General features: G+C 36.7%; 1 protein-coding gene across 1 annotated transcript; it reads right to left on the bottom strand.

The window, feature by feature from the left end:
* Positions 1–358: 358 nt before the first annotated feature.
* Positions 359–21,038, bottom strand: Smp_029500 (thimet oligopeptidase (M03 family)). Its single transcript, XM_018791257.1, has 13 exons — positions 20,886–21,038; positions 20,709–20,848; positions 19,900–20,015; positions 19,713–19,844; positions 19,038–19,075; positions 17,365–17,477; positions 15,950–16,004; positions 10,573–10,737; positions 8,622–8,849; positions 6,505–6,848; positions 5,412–5,640; positions 3,218–3,349; positions 359–854 (listed from the first exon to the last, which is right to left on the bottom strand). The coding sequence occupies exons 1-13, from the start codon at positions 21,027–21,029 to the stop codon at positions 642–644; spliced, it is 2,049 nt and encodes a 682-aa protein (XP_018645537.1). The 5' UTR covers positions 21,030–21,038; the 3' UTR covers positions 359–641.
* Between the last annotated feature and the right edge of the window lie 270 nt (positions 21,039–21,308).

Below are 21,308 nucleotides of genomic sequence, written 5' to 3'. Positions count from 1 at the left end.
TTCTTGAGTTATTAACAGTCTATTGATTACTTTCCCCCTATTCACAGCCACATTTGGCCAATTATTGTACAAATGTTATTTTCTATTTTATGGTACGTTGTGGTCTGTTTGGTTGGTATATAAACCCAGTATGTTTGTGAATAATGATTCACATTGCAGAGGCTGTTATTGGTGTTCTGGACTTAACTGGCTGAGCTAGGCAGATAGCAGGACCGATACGCAGTCTAGACTGCTCGTATGGTTTTCGTGTGGCACTGTCCCAATCGATAATTCGCTCTTCTCTCATTGGCGGGAATCAGCACGTTCATATATTAAACAGGACACGCACTCAAGCAATCGTTATAACACAGTCGAATGTGCGCGATTCAACAAATTTATTGAACACAGAAAATAATGCGGAAAAATCAACTAAGAAGAATGCGATAGCAATATAATCGGAAACAGTCATTTCGAAATATCTGCGAAAAGCAATTACATGACTTACAAGATAATCCCTCAAGAGCATCTCGTAAAAAAACAAAACATTAAAGCAACACTATTAAAAAGTCCAGAAAAGGTTATATTTAAAAAACTCCAACAAAAGACAATCGAATTTTATTTTTCTCCTAACAAAATAAAAGTTGAAAGACAAATTACTTCAATTATGACGAATTAACTTTTAATAATTTGAAGAAAGCATGATCATTTGGTTCACGTCCAAGAAAATCTTTCAACATATCTGTAGCATCTTTAGAACCACCAGGACGAAGAATTTTTTCACGATAATCTCTTCCAACTGATTTACTAAGGCAACCACCATCCATAGCACATTGAAAACGTGATTCAAACATATCAGCACTGAACACTTCACTCCACTATAGGTAATAATAAATAACAAAGGTAAAGAGTACATCAGATAAGGAGTCAAAACTAAGCAATCATTTACAATTAAATGTTTTAAACCCAAACAATTGAAGTGAGAACCACTAATTCAGAAAAACATTTTTGACACCGATCAACTGTCTGGAATAAACAGCTAATAAGAATTTAGGAGACTTTTGTAAGCAACTCGATAATGAAACACTGTAAAGTTCACGAAATCTATTTTATCCATTTTTTGTTCATGCCGTTTTACAGTTCATAAACGTGATATGAGGGAATTAACGATTGAGCGCTAATTTATTCCTTACTAGTATTTCAACAAATGACACCCCAACGATGAGGGTAAGGAGAGTCCGCTCTCCTCAAAATGCTCCCATATGGCCATACATATACAGCTACCGTCACTGCCTTCTCGCAGTGGGGGTGTTTATTGAAATTGAGAGGACGAAAAGCGAATGTTCGTAACGTTAACCGAGTTGATGAGGACAGAGGACTCAAATAAGGGTGTCGAAAAAACCTGGCTCCAAAGCAATGGAGCACATGGTCTCCGAAATCCTGAGAGAACAAATGACGTATGAACCTATTGTTGATCACAAGTTACCATGGGACTGCATCTCCAAACGTTGCTCTACTGCTTTTTGGACTAGACCTCATAAGAAAACAACTTGTTTCGCTCCTGGCATCCGAGTAGTATCCCAGTCCACATATATTATTCTGTAAGTTATTTGCACGTACATTATGATACTAATTAGTGGGTAAAATTTAGTATTAAGCCAATATTAAATTCGACTTTTCAAGTTTAATTGATTAAATAACTGATCACAGTATTATATACTGGGGCATAAGGGATCAATAATATAACTGAAAAATTTGACAATAAAGATCAAAAAATCGCAGTTTGATCGCTTAAATTTGAAGTAATTAACAATAATAAGTTTATATAATGGAATGTGAGATTGGATTTTTGTGTAAAAGGGAGATAAATTAGCTGGTCGCTTAAAACGGAGCAAATGAAACAGGACTCGAAATTCTGAAATTGGTTTATAGGTAAATCTTAAAAATTATTGCTTAGCAACCTCTACTACTTATCAATGTTTTGTGCATTGAATGTAGTATTCTTTACAAAATGATATCAGTTAAAGAATCCCACTCCCAGGAAAATTAGGGAGCATTAAGCATGTGAAAAGTTAAGCTGGTGACGACGACCTAAAAGTTTAGTGAGTCTAGAATTCTCACATCTAGCAGCGAAAACATCTCCCTCAACTTCTTGAAATATAATCTGTTGGATTAAATTCCCAACATTATTTATTCTGGTGTAAGAGTAGGCTAGAAGTAGCCAAACAAACTTATGGAATCGGTCCATGAAGTCATTAGCAAACGAATTAAGTCATGCAGATAAGTGGAAACTATCTAGTTAGGGTCCTCGAGAAAGTCTTAACCAATATTTAGAGACTTTAAGTGATATGGCCCAATATTGTTTTCAATGGCACAGGTACATTCACGTTTATCTTTCCCTATATGCTGAGTTCTGAACTCTCCTTATATGTTTCTTCCTCTTTCCAATACCTAATCTTTTTTACTACTAATGATGTTACTATTACTTTTACTACCCTGCGATTTGTCTTGATAATTTTGTCCTGTTGTGCTACTGTGGTGTGAACACTTGAACCCCCGAAGCAAACAGGTTCTGCACTGTGTATGACTAACTGGTATCTAAAAAATTATTATTCAAGTCGACAGCAACAAACCATAGAATGTGTTTTTTACTTAAAACAAATGAAAAGACAGTGATTGATGAGTAAGTAGTGTAGCCAGTATCATGTTTACTTTTTCATAAGTGTTAATCGAGTTTTGTCGGCGGCCGGTTTAAATGACTCGAAAGCGTTGTGTGTTTGGATGTTGGGCAGTAGGTAGGTGACGCTCAGAAAGAGAATTTTAATCATTTCATGTCACTCAATAGTTAAGCATAACTAAGAAGTAGTATACATGATCCACACTGTGTATGACGTCTACTACTAATACTAGCTGTTTCAGCAGCCTAAATACTTTTCTAATTGAGCATAAATCGCATTTCGAACTTACAGATTAACAACTCAATGTTGATTAGTTCAGTTTCATTCGGTAGTAGAGATTAGGTGATTGAATAGCCCTTTTGAATTGAAGAGACTCGAAATTCACTCTACTCACAACCAATTCTAATTTAGATATCAGAAGAATAGCATTAAATTATCTGCTAAACGCAGAGTTTACACGTACACGCAAACTTGTAATTGGCATATATAAATTGTACGACAGAATACTGAACAACAATGGTGATGATAGTGAGAATAATAATCAATCAGAGTCATAAACTTACTAAATAGCTATAATAACGTGCGTCATATCCACCGGCTAAATGTCCAAATGATGCAGGCATAAAAGTACCTGGTGTCGGTTCAATACCAATCCATTTTTTGCTTAAATTTGTAAACGTGACTTGTGGATCATCCTGTGTCAGAAAAATGAAGCACAACACAAAATGTAATTATAAACAAAGTTATACAAACATGTTAATAATAATTATGATATGGTTTACACTAACTGCAGTGCACGTCTACCACCCCGCCCAAGACAGAACTCAGCTGGCTACACAACAAGTGACTAAGCATTCGATATTTACTAGGACGAAACGACTGGCCAATGTTTACTAGGTATTCAATGGTTGTCCAGCGAAGGTCAGTTTATGGTAAAAACTATAAAATTCAACTGCCTCTTTAATCAACCTATCATAATAATAACAACAATGAAATTTTTTTTATAAACGACCAATATTTATTAAGAGAGAAAAAGTTGTATATTTCACGTGGAAAATATAGTTTGGTTACTTGAGAAGCGATATGTAGACTTTTTTCCATCATCCAAAGACCAACATTGTATTGACCAGATAAACAATGAAAGTTTTGTGGTTGAAAGTCGAGAGCCTAAACCATTGAGTTACTGGCGCCATCAATATTTATTATAAGATAGAAAATGAATACAACTGTACTAACAATATCGGTTTTGATTTATTTCATCGAAATGTCTCCGAACCATTTCGGTGATGATTATTGTGTTAGACTTAGTTGTTTCAATGCAGATGAGCATGAACTCACTAACATCTGATCGGGGTTATATCTAGGTACATGTGCTCAAGTAGGTTAAAGTCCTACAAATAACCATAATCCGTGGTTGAATTGTCGTTGAATGATAGGAACCAGAATCTAATAGTGTTACGTTTGTGTTATGTACCATTATGCCTACTCACTCTCTTACAATGTCTTGGAGACAATGTCATTCTAATATTTTCATCACCCGTTCTCACTAATTTATCTTATGTTCAACTTAAATTTAGGCGTTTTAATACTATTAATGATATTATTTCTATGCATGTACCATTCTAAGGCTATTTTCAAAATAAATACTGACATCAAGTGTAGAGTGATGATTTCTACGAGTCGGGTAACATTCTTTAAAGTAAAAAGTTGAAGATTATGTCACTGATCAGCTAATACTTGATATTAATTGGTTGAAGGTATTCAACTTCAAGCTAGTTGGTACTTATCATCAAGATGCATCTGTAATGTTGATGGAATTGATGTCCAGTGCTTTTAAAATCTGAGACGTTACTACTGAATACACTAAACTGGTGACTGATCTCCTATGGGACTGAGAAAGATACATTGATTGGTCACTGGTTAGTAACCAATTTCATGTCTGTCTAGTTCCGATAGTGATGCTAATCGGAATCTGTCGATCAAGTCACCTCCAGCCTGAATGACTGCATATCGCGTGCACTATGTTTTTCATGTTATCAAGTGAAGTGTTTAATGCACACGATATCTAGTTGATTGGAATAATAGGTACGTTGCTGTAACTTGATCGGTACTATGGAGATTAGAGTGAAAATCAACTCTGAGATGCACGTACATCCAGCTGACGAGTCCGAAATAGGACGAAACGCGCGTCAAACTAGATTCCACTGCTAGCCACTATCCATCTATCATAATCATTTAAATGAATAAAAGATCCCTATATCGAGGCAATACGCACAGTATGCACATATGCCAATTAGAGACTGACCAGATGCAGTCTTAAAAACATCAATGGGAAGATCCAAACAAACAATACTAAGTGGAAAATGACATTGTTCACTTATCCAGAGAACAATCAGTTGTATATATCTGACCAAATAGAAACGTCTGACGATTTCGTGTGTGATCATTTGAAAGCATTTATTTCATACCAGAAAGTACAAAAACTAAATTCTGATCATTTTATAGATTGTCCCTTGCCAGCATCCAATAACCAAATCTATTTTAAAGTCAACACAACGTAGAATTAACGTCGCATCAAATGATCACACACTAAAGACGGATAGAATTCTCTAGAAATCCATAAGAAAATTGCAGACGGTGAAACTGATTGACTAATAACTCAAACTAATTAGCATGCGCAAGGGGAATCCGAAAAAGCGACAAAATAACAAACATTAAGGACCTATTATTATCTTTACCAAAAAACATCAAACTCACTTCCCAGTTCGTTGTATGAATGGCTTGATCGAATGAGGCTAAAAGTATTTGTCGAGAATAAAATAGACCAGCATTTGCTATACGTGAATTAATTAGATTAGCTAACAAATCTTTTGGAATCGGATCATCATTTGTATCAAGTAGCGCCTTCAGTCCATCAACATTCCATACCCAATTTTCTAGCATTTGTGATGGACACTCGACAAAATCTGTTTCTACAGCTGTACCACTTCAGAGAAAAACACAAGTAAATAGGAACAAATGTTATCAATATAATAGATGGATAGCGAAAAGTAGTGAAATCTTGGATGCCAGTTTCATCCTCCTATTCAAAACTTGTCAAAACTCAATCTACATTCATGACAGTGTATTGATGATCACGTTGGGACACACACCCCAGTATGTTCTGCTCAAAACGCCAAAATTGTTATTTAATGGGCTAGTGAGTTTGCATAACCATCAATGGTAAAGGTTTAGAATTATCCCGTTGTTGATATTCACTACTGTTAACAACAACGTATCTAGTCCATAAGACTTATGACAAAGTAGTTATATCGGGATAATCTGCACACGATATACATATGTTAACAACGACTGATCAAAATTCAGTCAACAATATCAACAATGGGATAACTCAAATCTTTATTCATCATTTAATCATAATATTATACCCACGGCTGCATTTCTGATATTTTTAGGATAGCAATCACTTGTCTGGATTGGTAGCAACATGTAACCAAGCCGGACTGCCCCAGGATACTCATACTTTAACTACTATTAAGGAATAGGCGTTCATAATATTATTGATATTCACGAAAACAGTGTTAATCAGAGCTTCCTGATGACTACCTCTAACCACAAAACATTGTATAATAGGATTTTTCACCCGATGAAAGTGTTTATAACAAAAACAAATGGTAAGGAATAACTGAATTTCATGTAAGAATGAATAATACTTGGCAACAACTGAGCAAAGCCCAAGACAGAGTTGACTGGAATCTATTCAGCAATCTATGCCCCACGAGGGGCATTAGGCGTAAATAACTAAGTAATGCATTACTATCTACTTCAATCACTGAAATTATTTACTCACCTAAAGAAAGCTGTTTCAGTATGTGAGCAAATCTGATGCATCAAATGACCAAACTCATGGAAAAATGTCTCAACTTCACTATGTAATAGAAAACCTTGACCAGTTTCTTTATCTGGTGCAGTAAAATTAGCAACCATTGCTGCTATAGCCAATTGACGTTCAGAGGCTAATGATGATGAGGAATGATCACGTTCATTCACCGTAGTATTATTGGAGTCCATTGATCCACGGCATCCTGGTTGTAAACCGAATACAGCTGCATGTCCATATTTACCTTCACGTGGATGCAGGTCAAGATAGAAATAACCTAACAAACTATTGGATTCAGAATCACTCACTGAATACTACAATGAAAAATTATACAGATAAAGAGAGAAAAAGATTCACACTCAATGATAGGATTGAATGATGTTTAAGTTTTAAATAAAATTTGAAAATAGTTTACATCAAGGACTGACTTTAATTAAACAACTGTCGAAGACTTAAAAACACTAAATAGCTATTTCATCCCGGTAAGGGAATCGTCAATAGTATGCATCTACGACACCATTGGAGATTGAACCTAGGATTTCCAGGTCTAGTGGTGGGCAATTAACATTTAGACCACTGAGTTCGCATTTAACAGTTTACATTTCTAACTCCAACTAATCTGTTATATTGAGCAACCATTATCAGTGGTGGGCAACTGCCTCACTCCTGACACCATTAGACTCCACTGGTCACGGCTCATCATTAGAACTAAGGGAATTAACTCTCAAATGATCACATGATTCAGATGAATGAATGGAAGAAGTTAGCTCTCCTGGACAGATATCACTTGTACATGATTATGGAAAATTAAGGCACAGTATATATAGTATTTCACATAGATTGAGTTTTCTTTCTTTCCAAGATAAACGAATTCTTAACCTATAACATAAATATTGCATACTCATGCTGTTTATGAGAACTTTTAACACTACGAATCAATTGAATTGCACTTGAATAGCCAGTAGTTTGACATATGCTTTAAAAAATTTATTTAGCCCTCATGCAACAAAATCGATGTAAATAATGCTTGGTAATATAAATGGTTAATATTCAACAGGGAAACACTCAAAGTGCATTAAATTCATAAATGAAGGTAACATTAATGAGTTGACTGATGACTAAGGCATAAACCTTACATAATCCAATATGTGCGTATACATCGACGACTACAAAAGTATATAATCGAGTTTTTGACATTCACTACTCAACAAATATATCCATATAGCAGAAGGAATATTATCATTAACCGGGTACAGATTTATCTGCTTGGCTTCCAAACACACTTCAAATGACGGCTATTGATGCTCCCTGGTTAACAAAACCGAAGTATTCATGGTGGAGTTCAAACGTGTGACTTAATGACTAAACGTCCAGCACCTGAAACGAGAGTCACTGCTCCGTCTACACAATCTACAGGATATCCGTAATAATAATGTAAGTGTTACCTTGAACAAGTGTGTGTAGAAATGAGGTGATCAGTTGAGTGCTGTTCTATGTACCCAGAATGGATTTCACTTTCCGGTTGCTGAAACTAATTTTGACGACCTGGGAGCACAAACCAAGTACCCAAATGACAAGTGTTTCAGGCCGATCACACAAGGCCTATTTGAGGGCAGTTCTTAATATGTTAGCTCCATTCAGAATTTGCCACTGATGACAGGAATCCGTAGGACAAGCTGAGGTGTATTATTTTCAGAGCCCACACTTTCTAATCCATTTAGTCCGTTATGAGAAGGCAACATCGCTGCAAACGCCAGTTGTCTGAAAGAATCACCAACTTACTGCCGTCACATTTCAGTACACTTAGTACAACGATATCGCACTTGGACATTAGGTTCTTGCTGTTATCTATACTATATTCTCCAAGCGACCTTCCGGGTTTGGTGGGACCTAAATGGATTATTTTTCCAGCTAACATAGCTCCACTGTGTCATCACAATGTCACACCTAATCACAACGTAATAGGTTTCAACCCCACACTCACCTACTTTAGTTTGGGTAGTCGAGCACTATACCGCTAGTCCTGGAAACAATAAACACAATCTTGACCAAACTGAAGAATAAAGATATCAAATTTATGAACTAACCATTTCTACCTCTTCGTGCCAAACTTCTGCATTCGAAACACGCTCAAATTTTAAACCAAGTAATTGTTGATACAATCGCAATATACCCGATTTTACAGTAGCCAATGGAAAATATTTCTTCAAAGCCACTTCGTCGACGGAATAATCTCGTTCTTTAACCATATTCATATAATATCGTGTATCCCATGGATTTAAGCAATTATTAAACGTGTATCCTAAACGATCACACTGGAAGAGGGAAATAAACTTAGTAAGTACATTAAATGAAAGTTGGAAACAAGAATACAACTGAAGATGATTTTCGTTATGGTATGTTGATGACTGCTTGATCCAATATCTGGTCAGAGAATCGCATCTCCAGCATCTAGAACTCTTTTACAGACGACTCCAAAGACATGGCACTACTATAAACATTCAGAAATGTCGGAATGGAACCGACTCCCTAGATCTTCTCGAGCATACTATTGACGATCAAAGTATTCACATAATATTAAATAAAGCCACCAATAATAATAATAATGTATTGTGCTATGCGGTACATTCAAAACTATGTGGAAGGTCAAGAATTAATCTTCTTCATTGATCGTAAACCTGTAAAGATTTTTTGTCTGAATACAAGTTAAGGGAAAAGGGTAAGGGTTTATGGTCGGTGAATAAAAGGAATACTTGTCCTTTCATGTAGTGTTCAAAGCGTCGTACAGAATAATACACAGTTAGGAGTTCCTTGTCGAAAGTGCTATACCTCGATTTAATGTCTTGAAACCATCTCGAGAATGTGAAATGTTATCAGGTTTTGTTCGCCCATTGCTGTAGGACTACTTCAATTACTCAGTCGGATGAGTTTATGGTGATACTAATGGGTGATTTGGTGTTGTGTTGTGCAAGCACAGTTGACTTGACGATACTGCCTTCCACTCACAAGAAAGTGTACACGCGTAACTAAATATATTCACTGAGTACCTAAGTCAGGTACAACTAACGACACTGGTATTCTTAGTGCGAATACCTACTAAACCAATTATGTTGTAGGGTTATTTAATTCTAAAAGATAATTTTATTTTCCAGAACACTGGTTTAATATTTCCAAGTTTTAAAATAACGAAAGAGACTCAGTGTATCAATGAATAAAGACAATGGCAAATCCGCGGAGAAATTTTTTCGATGGATATGTTTACTTGAGCTGTATATTTAATTTATCTGCTAAAAACAGTAGTTTATGGTAAAATGAATAATTGAAAGCCTTAAGAGGTATTATGTCGTGAATAGTTAGAGAAAATCAGATATTTTAAAAAAGTTCTGTGCATCTATCAGTTTACTTGTTCACGTGGAGCAGATTACAGTGGCCGCATAAAACGAGCTATTTCGGAAAGCATATCCGAACGCTGCTCTGGCTGGCTTTCTAAAGAACTGCAAAAGTCAATCAAAAGTTTAATCATCTAATTGATCCTGATCACTTTGCTTAACTGGAATCGTCCCTCGAAATCATCTTTATAATCAGTAGAACCTGCTCAAGAGGAATATAAATGAAAAACTCGCATACAGCAGAGGTTTTAGCCATTCACTAATTTAAACCTAACCTTTGCGTACGAAAACAATATGTTTGACTCCTCATTCTACCAAAGTCTCAATTTCTTTTCTGGCTCCCATAATTTATCATTTTTGTTTTTTCTAGTCCTTTTCCATTACTTTTTATATCTATTAATTATCCACTATTACAAATATAAATACGATTGCACAGCTTGAGTAAATGAAATCGACGGAAAGAAAAATTTCTTCGCTTAACAGCCTGTTTATTCATTCCAGTCTAAACATGCTGAAACTGAGTGCATCCTGCTCAAAAGTGACTTCACAACTATATCACGTGTAAAACAACTTTTAGCAACTATAGTTACAAAAAGCAACAGACCAATATGAAGAAGACAAAACATCCATTCGCTTATCAGAATCTTACCTCTTCTTTTTTCAATTCCAATAAACGTGCAGTCTCTTTTACTTCAGCTTCCTTTAATTTAGTCCCAACGTTATTTAAAAATTTATCAACATTGGCAGCAGTTTTAGCCATACGTAAATCAAGCATAAAATCAGCATGTGTAGGAAAACCAAGGATTGATGCACGCTAGAAATAAATTTATACATAAGAATACGTAATAGAAGAGAATGAAAGTCACAACCACTTACAATGTGCAAACAAAGATCTTAAGATATATATGGAGTGATAAGCTATATATATTTCAAATGTACTTAACAAAAGTGGAAATCAGTCTGTCAGTCACAATCGGTGTACAGCCTGGTACCAATGTGCGAAGTGATGTAATCGCAATGATAATGAGGAGTATTCATCATTGAGGATATCGTACAAAAACACAGAATGAAAAGGTTTATGTGATGAAGTATTGAGACTTAAAATCTAGGGTAAGATAAATGGTGAATAGATCAGCGCCACTGTAACAGATTCTGAGTCATATCACCCAAAATCTACGACTGCTAATTGTGGTTATCGTGTAGACCTTAACCAAGCGGTATTGACTCAGACCAAAAGTCAATAATTTCATGGACTGATCTCACATTTTGGTTCCTTCCAAATTATTCCTACATTAGTTAACACTACTTATCGGGGTAGGTGATTATTAGGTGCCTAAAACTGAGAAATAATCACAGGTTGATGTAATACAGAGACGGTAGATGGAGAAATAATTTGTTCAAACAATTCGATGCTACAAAAAGAGCATAGAATGTCAGTGCAACAAGACTGGATGGTGGTTAGCAGCTTATAAAGTTTGTGACTGAAGGCGATATCGAGACAATCCGCACAGGATGCACATATGCCAATAAGAGACTGATCAATTGCAGTCCTAGACATCAATGGAAAGATTCAACAAAGAATACAAAAATGAGTGCAACAAGACTGTTTTTCATCAATAAGGAGTTGACATTTATAAGGCTCAGACAACCACAACAGAAATGAAACAGATTAATGATGGTCAATGTCACATTGTTTCCCCATTCTCTCCTAAGTGAATGAAATCCGAATCGATTGAAATTATAAGTGTTAACTTCTGAACGTCAACTCAGTTGTTTAAAGCCAACCACTTATAGTTAAATCTGAAGGTTCTGGCTTTAATCTCAGGTGGGGTAGTAGATGTGAACTGCTGCTGAAATGTCCCATACCAGTACGAAACAGCTGTATATTGTCTTCCTATTCTCAATGGTTGCCGAACTAAGATCAGTTTGCGATGAGTGAGTACTATAATTCAAATCGTACATTAATATTGACCAATTTACTTACTAATTGATGTAGGGTTGACTAGTGTATAACTTCTGGGTTAGCCAGCTTAATTGGATCGTGACGACAATTTAGTGAGATCCTTCGAATTAAAGTCTTAAAACCACAATAATAAAAAACCTAAGATTCCTTTTGGATATTAGGTGGGCAATCAATAGACAAACGAAAAAACAAAAGAGAATGCTCTCACTGAATACGAATACCGAACCAGGCATTCTGAAACCAAGTACACCATTCAAACTGGCTTCCTTCAACGTTCGCACACTAATGCAGATCAGACAACAGATAGGGCTGGCTATGTCTTTGGAAGGTCTTAATGTTGACGTTTGTTGTCTATCCGAGACCCGTATTCAAGACTCTAGTGAAGTACTACAAATCCGCTCTCCATCTGTCGCCTCGAAAAGCTTGTTTCACGTGCGCTTATCCGGGGACCTTGTGGCATCTTCGTCTGATCTTGCTGGCGTTGATGTCGCACTAAGCGCTAGAGCTGAGGCAGCACTAATCGATTGGATCCCCATTAACAGTCGGTTATGTGCTGTTAGATTAGAAAGTTCCATCAAAGTGAGAAGAAATCGGCGTGAGAAACGGTGTCTTTTCGTCATCTCCGCCTATGCCCCGACAGATTGCAGCCCGGATGCAATCAAGGATGAGTTTTACCATCAGTTAACTGTTCTTCTCCAGAAAGCGCGTTCGGCAGATATTGTAGTACTAGCCGGAGACTTGAATGCACAGGTCGGGCGTCTAGGCACAGAAGAGAGTAGTTTAGGTGGCCGATGAGGACTTGTTGGTCGCAGGTCAGAAAACGGTGACTGTTTATTGCAACTTTGTAAGGACTACAACCTGTTCCTGGCTAGCACTAACTACCGACACAGTCATCGCCGATGTGCCACCTGGCGCCCTACCTCTGCATCTCAAGCCTGGACTCAGATTGATCACATCGCGGTCAGCTACCATTGGCGTAGTTATGTACTAGACTGCCGCTCCTTTTGGAGTACCTATCTGGACTTTGATGCATGCCCCTGTTTACACCAACCTTATCTTACGTTTCAGGGGTCAACAAATTCCTCGTCCTAAACGGATCGATGTTAGCAAATTGGTTTTAGCTTTTAATGCTACTAGATGTCAAACCGAGCTAGGTTTAAGACTAGCTAACAGCCCACCGAAAAGTGTCGATAAGCATTGGCTGCAATGGCATGACGCCATGAAAATGATGAGTAAAGTCGCTTGCTGCTTCGCGAGACGTCCCGCTTATAAGCGCTAAGTTTCTTTAGGCTTTTTACAACTCGACAACGAACGCCAGTCTACTCCAGCCAACCGCGAGTTTGAAGATAAACAAAGATTGCTACGCAATGAGATTGCGTAAATGCTGCGTAAGGACAGAGAAGCCTGGTGGTCGGAGTGCGCCAATGAGTTGAAAGCAGCAGCTGCATCTGGTAACTGCTGCAAGCTCTTTCAACTCATCCGAGCCACTGGCATCAAGAAGTCTGGTGTGAGTGAAACAATCTGTGAGGATGACGGGATGCCAATCACTAACATCCATCGACGTCTTGGACGATGGGCAGAATTCTTTAAAGGGCAGTTCAACTGTCCTGCCCTCCATGGCCTGTGACGACTGCTCCACTAAATGAGGCGGAAGTCCGCAAGGAACTTCAACTCTTAAAGCGCTACAAATCACCGAGACCAGATGATTTACCTTCATCCCTTTTTAAAGACGGTGGCGATCTTCTGGTTAAGAAACTGTCTGGCAGTTAGTGTTCCAACATCATGGAATGAGTCGATAGTTATCCCTATCTTTAGAAAAGGTTCACGTCGTTTCTGTAACAACCGTTGGGGGATAAGTATACTTCTGATTGAGTCCAAACTATTGGCTTTCGTCATACTTCGTAGGTTGATCGAAACCTGAGAGATTGACTCGCAAAGAGCAGGCTGTTTTTCGATCTGGTCGAGGATATATTGATCTTATCTTCACCCTCCACCTAATGTTAGAACACCGTCAAATTTATCACAGGCCAACAATCGTAGTGTTTCTTGATATCAGGGCTGTCTTCGATTCGTTGGACAGGACTTTTCTTTGTGATTGTCTATTGAAGAAGGGTGTGCTGAGAAGTTTATTAACATCTTAAAGGCCCTGTATACAAACACATCAGGCAGAGTGAGGGCATAAAATCATCTCTCTCCACTGTTCCATTCAAGCAGTGAAGTTAGGCAGGGTGGCTTAATCTCACCATTCCTCTCCAACTTTGCTATCGATGACGTTCTGGAAAAAGCTCTGATGGATGTAAGTAATGGCGGTGTGAATCTGTTGCCAGGAGAAAGACTTCTCGACCTTCAGTATGAGGATGATATTGTCTTACTATGCGATGATATTCAAGCTATGCAATGTGTACTTAATCAGTTGGCAACTGGTGTTCGTAGGCATGGTATGTTCTTTGCGCCTTCTAAGTGTTGGTGGTGGCGCAGGTGATGAGGCAAACTCACGTATGGTGAAAGCCAGAGCGGTTTATGCTAATCTGGACCACCTTTGGCGCCTTCGTGATGTTAGTCCGGTTATAAAAGGTCGGATCTACAACGCGTCAGTGAGAGCAGTTTTGCTCCATGTTTGTGAAGCCTGATTTCTCCGAGTTGAGGACGTTAAGTGGTTCAATGTGTCTAATCACCGTTATCTCCGACGAATTGATGACATCCATTGGCAACACCATATTATTAACGCAGAGGTCGGGTAACGTATGTTTGGCCACAGCGAAGACAATTTTATTGGTGTCACCATCTTGAAACACCGGCTTTGGTGGTTTGGACGAGTTCTACGAATATCGTCCCAGAGAACTCCACGTCATGCATTATTTTATATAGTTGAGATCATGAGTCAATCGAAGCTATACCACCATGGAAAACCTGGATGCACTGGACGGCTTGGTGGTCTAGCTTCAATTGACTCATGATCTCAACTATATAAGATTACTAAAATCTCCACGAAACCCCCTTCTGATCGTGCATTATTTGCCGACGCTGGGACTGGTTGGAAAAAGAGGAGAGGTGGTCAGTGTATGACATGGTATCGTGGTATGAAAGAAAGTTGTACAGGACTGGCTTCTGTTGGTCCTTCACGACTCCCTGGTTGGGGTCCTAGAGATGGTGCAACACAGTGGCTGGAGACGTTATCAGATATGGCTCACAAAAGAAGCCAGTGGCGATCCTGCTGTAACTTTATTCATGAAAGATGGATGTAACTTCTTTAACTGGAATAATTCTATCTGTTTGTACTTTTTCTAACTGAACTGATTCTCCCATCATTATTATTTCACTATAATACATTAATTTCTGTTCGTTATTGTTCCCGTTTTTCTTACACGCACCTTACATTCTCTATCTCGTCACATTTTCACTGTTACTATGGGGCGTATATGTTTTCGGTGCCCCTTTGTACCAATATTTATGTGTTCAAATAAATAATAAGTAAATTTATTTATTTGAACACATAGATATTGGTACAAGGAGGCATCAAATATATATGCGCCACATATACCATTTGATTTGTGTGAGGGCTGGGATACTGCCCTGGTGTCCCAGCCCTCACAAGATACCTTACTCTATAGGAAATGGTGAAATGACAAATATGCACTGAAGATATCAAATGGGAGAGTTCGTCCCTTGAGTTGTGATGAATAGAATTCGATTGCAGAACATCATTATTAGGGCTACTGTGTAAAATATTTATTTGAGAGAGTTTGTTAACCTCCTTCATGAAGATGATGAAAATTCCATTAAATGACCATTATAAGCATACGGAACTCGTGGTCTGCATGTTAAGCATTCGCGCACGAGAGGAAGTCCCGTGTTTGATATCCGCATGGGAGTCGAGGATGTGTGTTGCTGAGGACTCTCATACTAAGATGAAACGGCAGTCTAGTACCTCTAGTTTTTCGATGTTGATCGAGCTGGATCAACTCACGATTAAAACTATTGAAATGTACATAACAAATGGTTAAACTTTAGTTCAAATAACTGTTTTTAGTTACAAATTCGATTGTCATTACGAATCACTTACTTCTCTCCGAAGTTCCATTAGACGTTTCAGTATGGGTGTATTTTCTTTAATACACCTAAAAACATAAATTATAAGTCAAAAATAAATTCACAGCCCAAGTGAATTTATAAGAAAATACCTAACACTAATTTATTATTCAGGTTCATACTGAAAGCCTAAATACTAGACACTTATAAAATATTCTTCAACTAACTAATATCTACTGATTAATGGAAGTTGTTTTTATCGACTTCGGGAGTTCACAAATCTTTAAAAGCAAAGAATATTGGAGTAGAAAAACATTCTCAATAACTTCTGGAATAGGGATAATCGAACATATAAATATCCCTATCCTTTCTCACATGGTAGATAATGAACACGGTATTAAGATAGAAGTAGTCTTCAAGGTTTTATGTTAAGTCTTAAGCAGTTCACTGGAAAGAGGCAAGACTACGTTCTTTCCAAAAGCAGGAACCGAACTGATGAATTCAAAGAAGTTACATACAGGTACTTTGTTTAGCTAAGCTCACAAATGAGTGACCACATTCTTAATATTCATACTATAAACTCTAAACCTCAACATCGCCTTTATGCTCATCCCTTGTCCTGTCGCTTTCATATGGAATGTTTTTAATTTCACATTTATATTTTTAATCCATATGACTTGCCAATTAAAAATATCACTATTATTGTTAGCTGATTAGAGGTGGTCGACAGGAAACTCTAGACCTATATTTCGTGCTAGTTGTGACTCATCAGTAAGGCATACACCTGTAATCTTCAAGGGACTGACATTGGTCACTGCTGTGTGCAAGTAACTGTAAGTTGTTACAATTACTCTAACGCAACAATTCTCCATTATATTCACATGATTTCACCGTAACCACCGTAATTCACTCCTATGAGTGATATCTATTACTCGTTCTTATATGATCCTTCAAGGGTAATGGCATATTCTGTACTTACTTAAACTGTAACTGATTTAAACGTCCGTCATTGTCAACAAAGAACATTAACTAATTCAATCATAACTTATGTACGTATGTCCTACTTCAACCATTAAAATACAATATTTAAGAATTTACAACTATGTATCATTAATGATGAAGTAAACGAGAACAACCGTTTTCTCGAATTTTCATCCGACAGTCTGAAATCAACAAATTACTTGATTTGACTTGGGCCATATTGTTTGTTGTATGAAGATTAGTGACACTACCAAGTAGCGAAAACCAAATTAGTTAGAATTGGGTTCTGACCTCCAACCTAGAGGTTGGAAAGTAAGTACATGTAACAAAAAACCACCTATTTCAAATACAATCTAGACGGTGATGGAGCGCATCTATGCAAATCTCATTGCATTGTATTTATCAATGATGATGACCAGTACTTTTGATAAACCTCTAAGAAAACCAATAGCCAAACGTTCAATTTACCTCGAATTAAAAGCTGTTTCTAATGTTCTCCTTGTTTCTGGATTAGATGCTTTTTGCATGATCGGGAAGTAGTGTGGATATTTGAGAGATACTTCACGTTTGCCAGAAGGGAGCTATTTTTTAATTCATAGATGCATTAAAAAAGAAATAATACGCCACAACATATTAGACAGCATACAACTAATTTGTACAGGAAAATTCGTAATTAGTATCATTATCATTATGAAATCATTGAGATGTGATTCTCATTTTGTGGTCGACACGTTCAAATAGTTTAATGATCAATTTCGTTCAATAATTAACCTGAGCCACTTTGTTGTTGACCATCTGTATTACACATTCCACTAACTTTTACTTTCAGTGACACAGCAACAATAGAGGCGTAACAATCTTCACTGATAACATTAGGTTGCAAGAAAGCTAACTAGATATCACAACCTATCAATGAACAATAATCTCGCTCTCAATGTATCTATCAATTAAAATGAAAGTACATGCCCATGTTATGAAATCAATTACTTTCAACAATATAAACTAGTAATGAGATTAGACGTGAGAAGCATTTGAGAAACGCGTTGGACATAGAGAAATCAGCTTGGTCTCAAATCGATCTATCCACATACTTCAGTACTATTGAAGTCAAGTATTAAGAAGAGAAGCCTTTATTGAAAGAAGAAAGCCCCGTTTCCTCCGTTTCAACATTCATATACTTAATCATGAGTTTTTGAGGGTAAATAAATGACGAGTAAACAATATTCAACTACGGTTGATTCTCTGTTAACTAAATCTTCGGAAAAACGATCTTCTGATATGATGGAAAAGGATTTTCGCTATAGTTCCTTTATAGCCATAGTGCACAGAAGTACTAAAGTTCAACGAATAAATATCTCCATTATGTAGCGCTTAAATATTAAATTATATGAACAATATTTTTTACTTCACAATACTTATTGCTCTTTTTATCAATATTCACTGATGAGAACTTATCTAAAATTACAATACAAATCATGTACGCCATATATGGTTGGTGTTGGTGTTATCATGGTTAGGTTGCATGCAATCTGCAAACTAAATTAATCCACCTTATTTTGATACAATCGTTGCTCAGGTACTTAAGAATTTAAAGAATTTGGTTGGAACTGGGTCACGCAAAACACTATGGTATATGCCTAACTACTAGTTAAATCCTGTGTTAATTTGAGTCCTGCAATAGATTACGAATATCCCTGACAAGGCCCACATGCCTGTCGAAATTAATGACAATATGGTTCAAAACTAGTTTTGCTTATATTTTATCTCAACTACCAGTCAGCTCTCACTACAGCGTACCATTTAATTTCTTTGCGATCTTCGTATTATTGTTTCATTTTGAGGTAGTGAAACATCAACATATACACACTGATATCAGATTTGACTATTTCAACGTGACTATCCGTCAGTTAAGACTACCAGTGCAACTCAATAAATAAGTGTTCTATCGTTTACTAACTCCAACTACGTCTAACAAATTAGAGAGGGTTGCATAATGTCAGAGTAATGATCAAGCTGAAACAAATTATACATTATCTCTAACGAACAACTGTGTTATCGATGAGAATGCTGACAATAGCTACACTGAAAAAGTCAAGAATGTACAACTACAGAATAACATAACACGAAAGAAACTGAATCACCTTTTTCAAACCATCAATGAAATCAGCAGGACATCCAGCTACAAAAAAAAAACAAATTAACACAATATCAATTTCCATAAGGAAAACAATACATGAGAATAAATTTACTGAGAACGTTTTACTAGCTACTCTAAAAACCGTTTATCGCAAGAAAATGTCATACTTTCTACAACTATTAAAACTCAAATACATTGTATTATTGATTTCCAAACAAATACCCATTAAACAGAAAAATCAATTAAAAATTGTGTGACTGGTGAGGCAACAACTTGACGGTTTACTACACTGATGCTCGACGATGGATTTGTGGCCAAACTAAAAGTATATTAGGAGGTGGCATTGACATAAGTTATACGACAATCAGTTTTATCGCCACAAGATGAGTTGCTCAAGAGAACTATCACTTTTGATTATCTCATTAAATAGAAAAAGAACTCTTTAGTTTCAATGCGTAGTATTCATAACCAATGAAATAAAACTATCAGAAACACGACAAACTCATCAAATAGCCTGCAATTATGGTAACTGGACATTTTTATACAACCATCTACCGTTTTAGCCTTAAAACACTACAAACAATTAACACACAAAGCATAGAACCTCCATAACTCATCACATATTATCTACATTTTATTCAGATAATCTAAAACTTTATCATTGTTATTGTTAACATACTCAATTCCTCATCTGTAAACTTTAACAATGTGTTCTCTTCGTTTAGAGCACGTTGGAAATCAATACATAGTTGATTTTCTTCCTTATTCAAGGCTTCTATCAGTTTTCTTTTATCGTCATCCAGGTGAAGACCTATTGTTTACAAATACAGGTATTCATTAATATCATACAGGAACAAGCAACAAACCATTTCTCCGACCGAGCTGAACTTTTCTATCTACATAACGACGATATTCACCGGAGAATGATGAATCTATATTCTTTTGGACAGAAACAAACTTTTCAAATACGTCCTTCCGCATTCTGAGCAATGAAAATTTAGGAAAATAACAGTAAAACATGACGAGTAGTATGACGAGTATATAATCAGACATTTAGAACATCACGAGGAAATCAAATGAAGGGAAAATAATAGAACGGACATTCATGCGGAAAGGAGATATGAGTTTTCCGACCACAATATGTTACGAATGAGTCATTTGTTTTTCGTCGTAGATTATAATTTTCCTAAAACCTACAACCAAGAAGTTTACGTTTACCTATACGTTTATCTTCATGACCTCGGACGATAATGATTAGGATTCTGTGAGTATCTCAATAAATTAAGTAGTAAACAATGTGCATAGAATGCCTAATGTCCATGCAAGCTAATAGGAAGCAATACAGTTAGACCGAAACAGATGTTGCTGATTGATATTTATTCCATAGACTTGACTGACCCCAGACTTCTTAAGCGCATAACACAAAATTCACAGGACGTTACATTAGTTTTTATGATATACTCATTTATAATAATTTCTCACCAGCTGCAATTAGCAGGCTATGCAAGCTAAATTTACTCAAGTCTTATTCACATAATGATGACCCCAATCTCCCTCTTTTGAGCGAAGTTTTGAGGACGTCACAATATTTCCCAACAGCTTGGGGAAAACCACAATTTTCATATTAATTTTAGGAAAACCCCGAAATCGGGAGGTAGGGACAAAGTTAACTTACTCCAATTCTACTTCAACATCGGAAAGTTTACGAGTGGCATCACAACTGGCATCTCTTATAGCTTTACAAGGGAAAGTGTGTTGAGGGAAATCGATGGCATTCCTTTCTGTTTGATATTCAGCTTCGAACAGAGAAATAGGCTAGAGACATGTCGATGCAATCAGTATTGTAATTTACCAAAACCACTGACTCAAAAGTAGGTTTAGATGACCCCACTTTGTCATAGACTGAACGAGCATAATTTATAAGAGCTGATGTCCTTTTGACGATATCTCCCACAGAAGTAGACCACTTAAGACGACAACCTGAAGCAACAGACATTTTCAAAATAGTGCTAACCTAGACAAGTGGAGCTAGTAGTTTTTAGAACTACGTCCAATATCCAAAAGGTAACATATGTAAGTGTTAATTATTTGACACACTTGACGTTTGAATATTTAGTTTATTTAGCCGTAATGCAAAGTCATTTGCATGTTTAATCAAGAAATACCATAAAATTACGTTTCACTAATTTTTTGGCTGGGTCACTTGAAGGGACTACATGTTCCAGGTTCAGTTTCAGTTTGGAAAGGACAGGAGGCTTGATGGCCTGTGTTAGTC

The sequence above is a fragment of the Schistosoma mansoni genome (assembly GCF_000237925.1).
Source record: "Schistosoma mansoni, WGS project CABG00000000 data, chromosome 3 unplaced supercontig 0124, strain Puerto Rico, whole genome shotgun sequence".
Lineage (NCBI taxonomy): Eukaryota > Metazoa > Platyhelminthes > Trematoda > Strigeidida > Schistosomatidae > Schistosoma > Schistosoma mansoni.
Note: the sequence above shows the minus strand (reverse complement) of the source record. Positions and strands in the feature narration are given on the sequence as shown.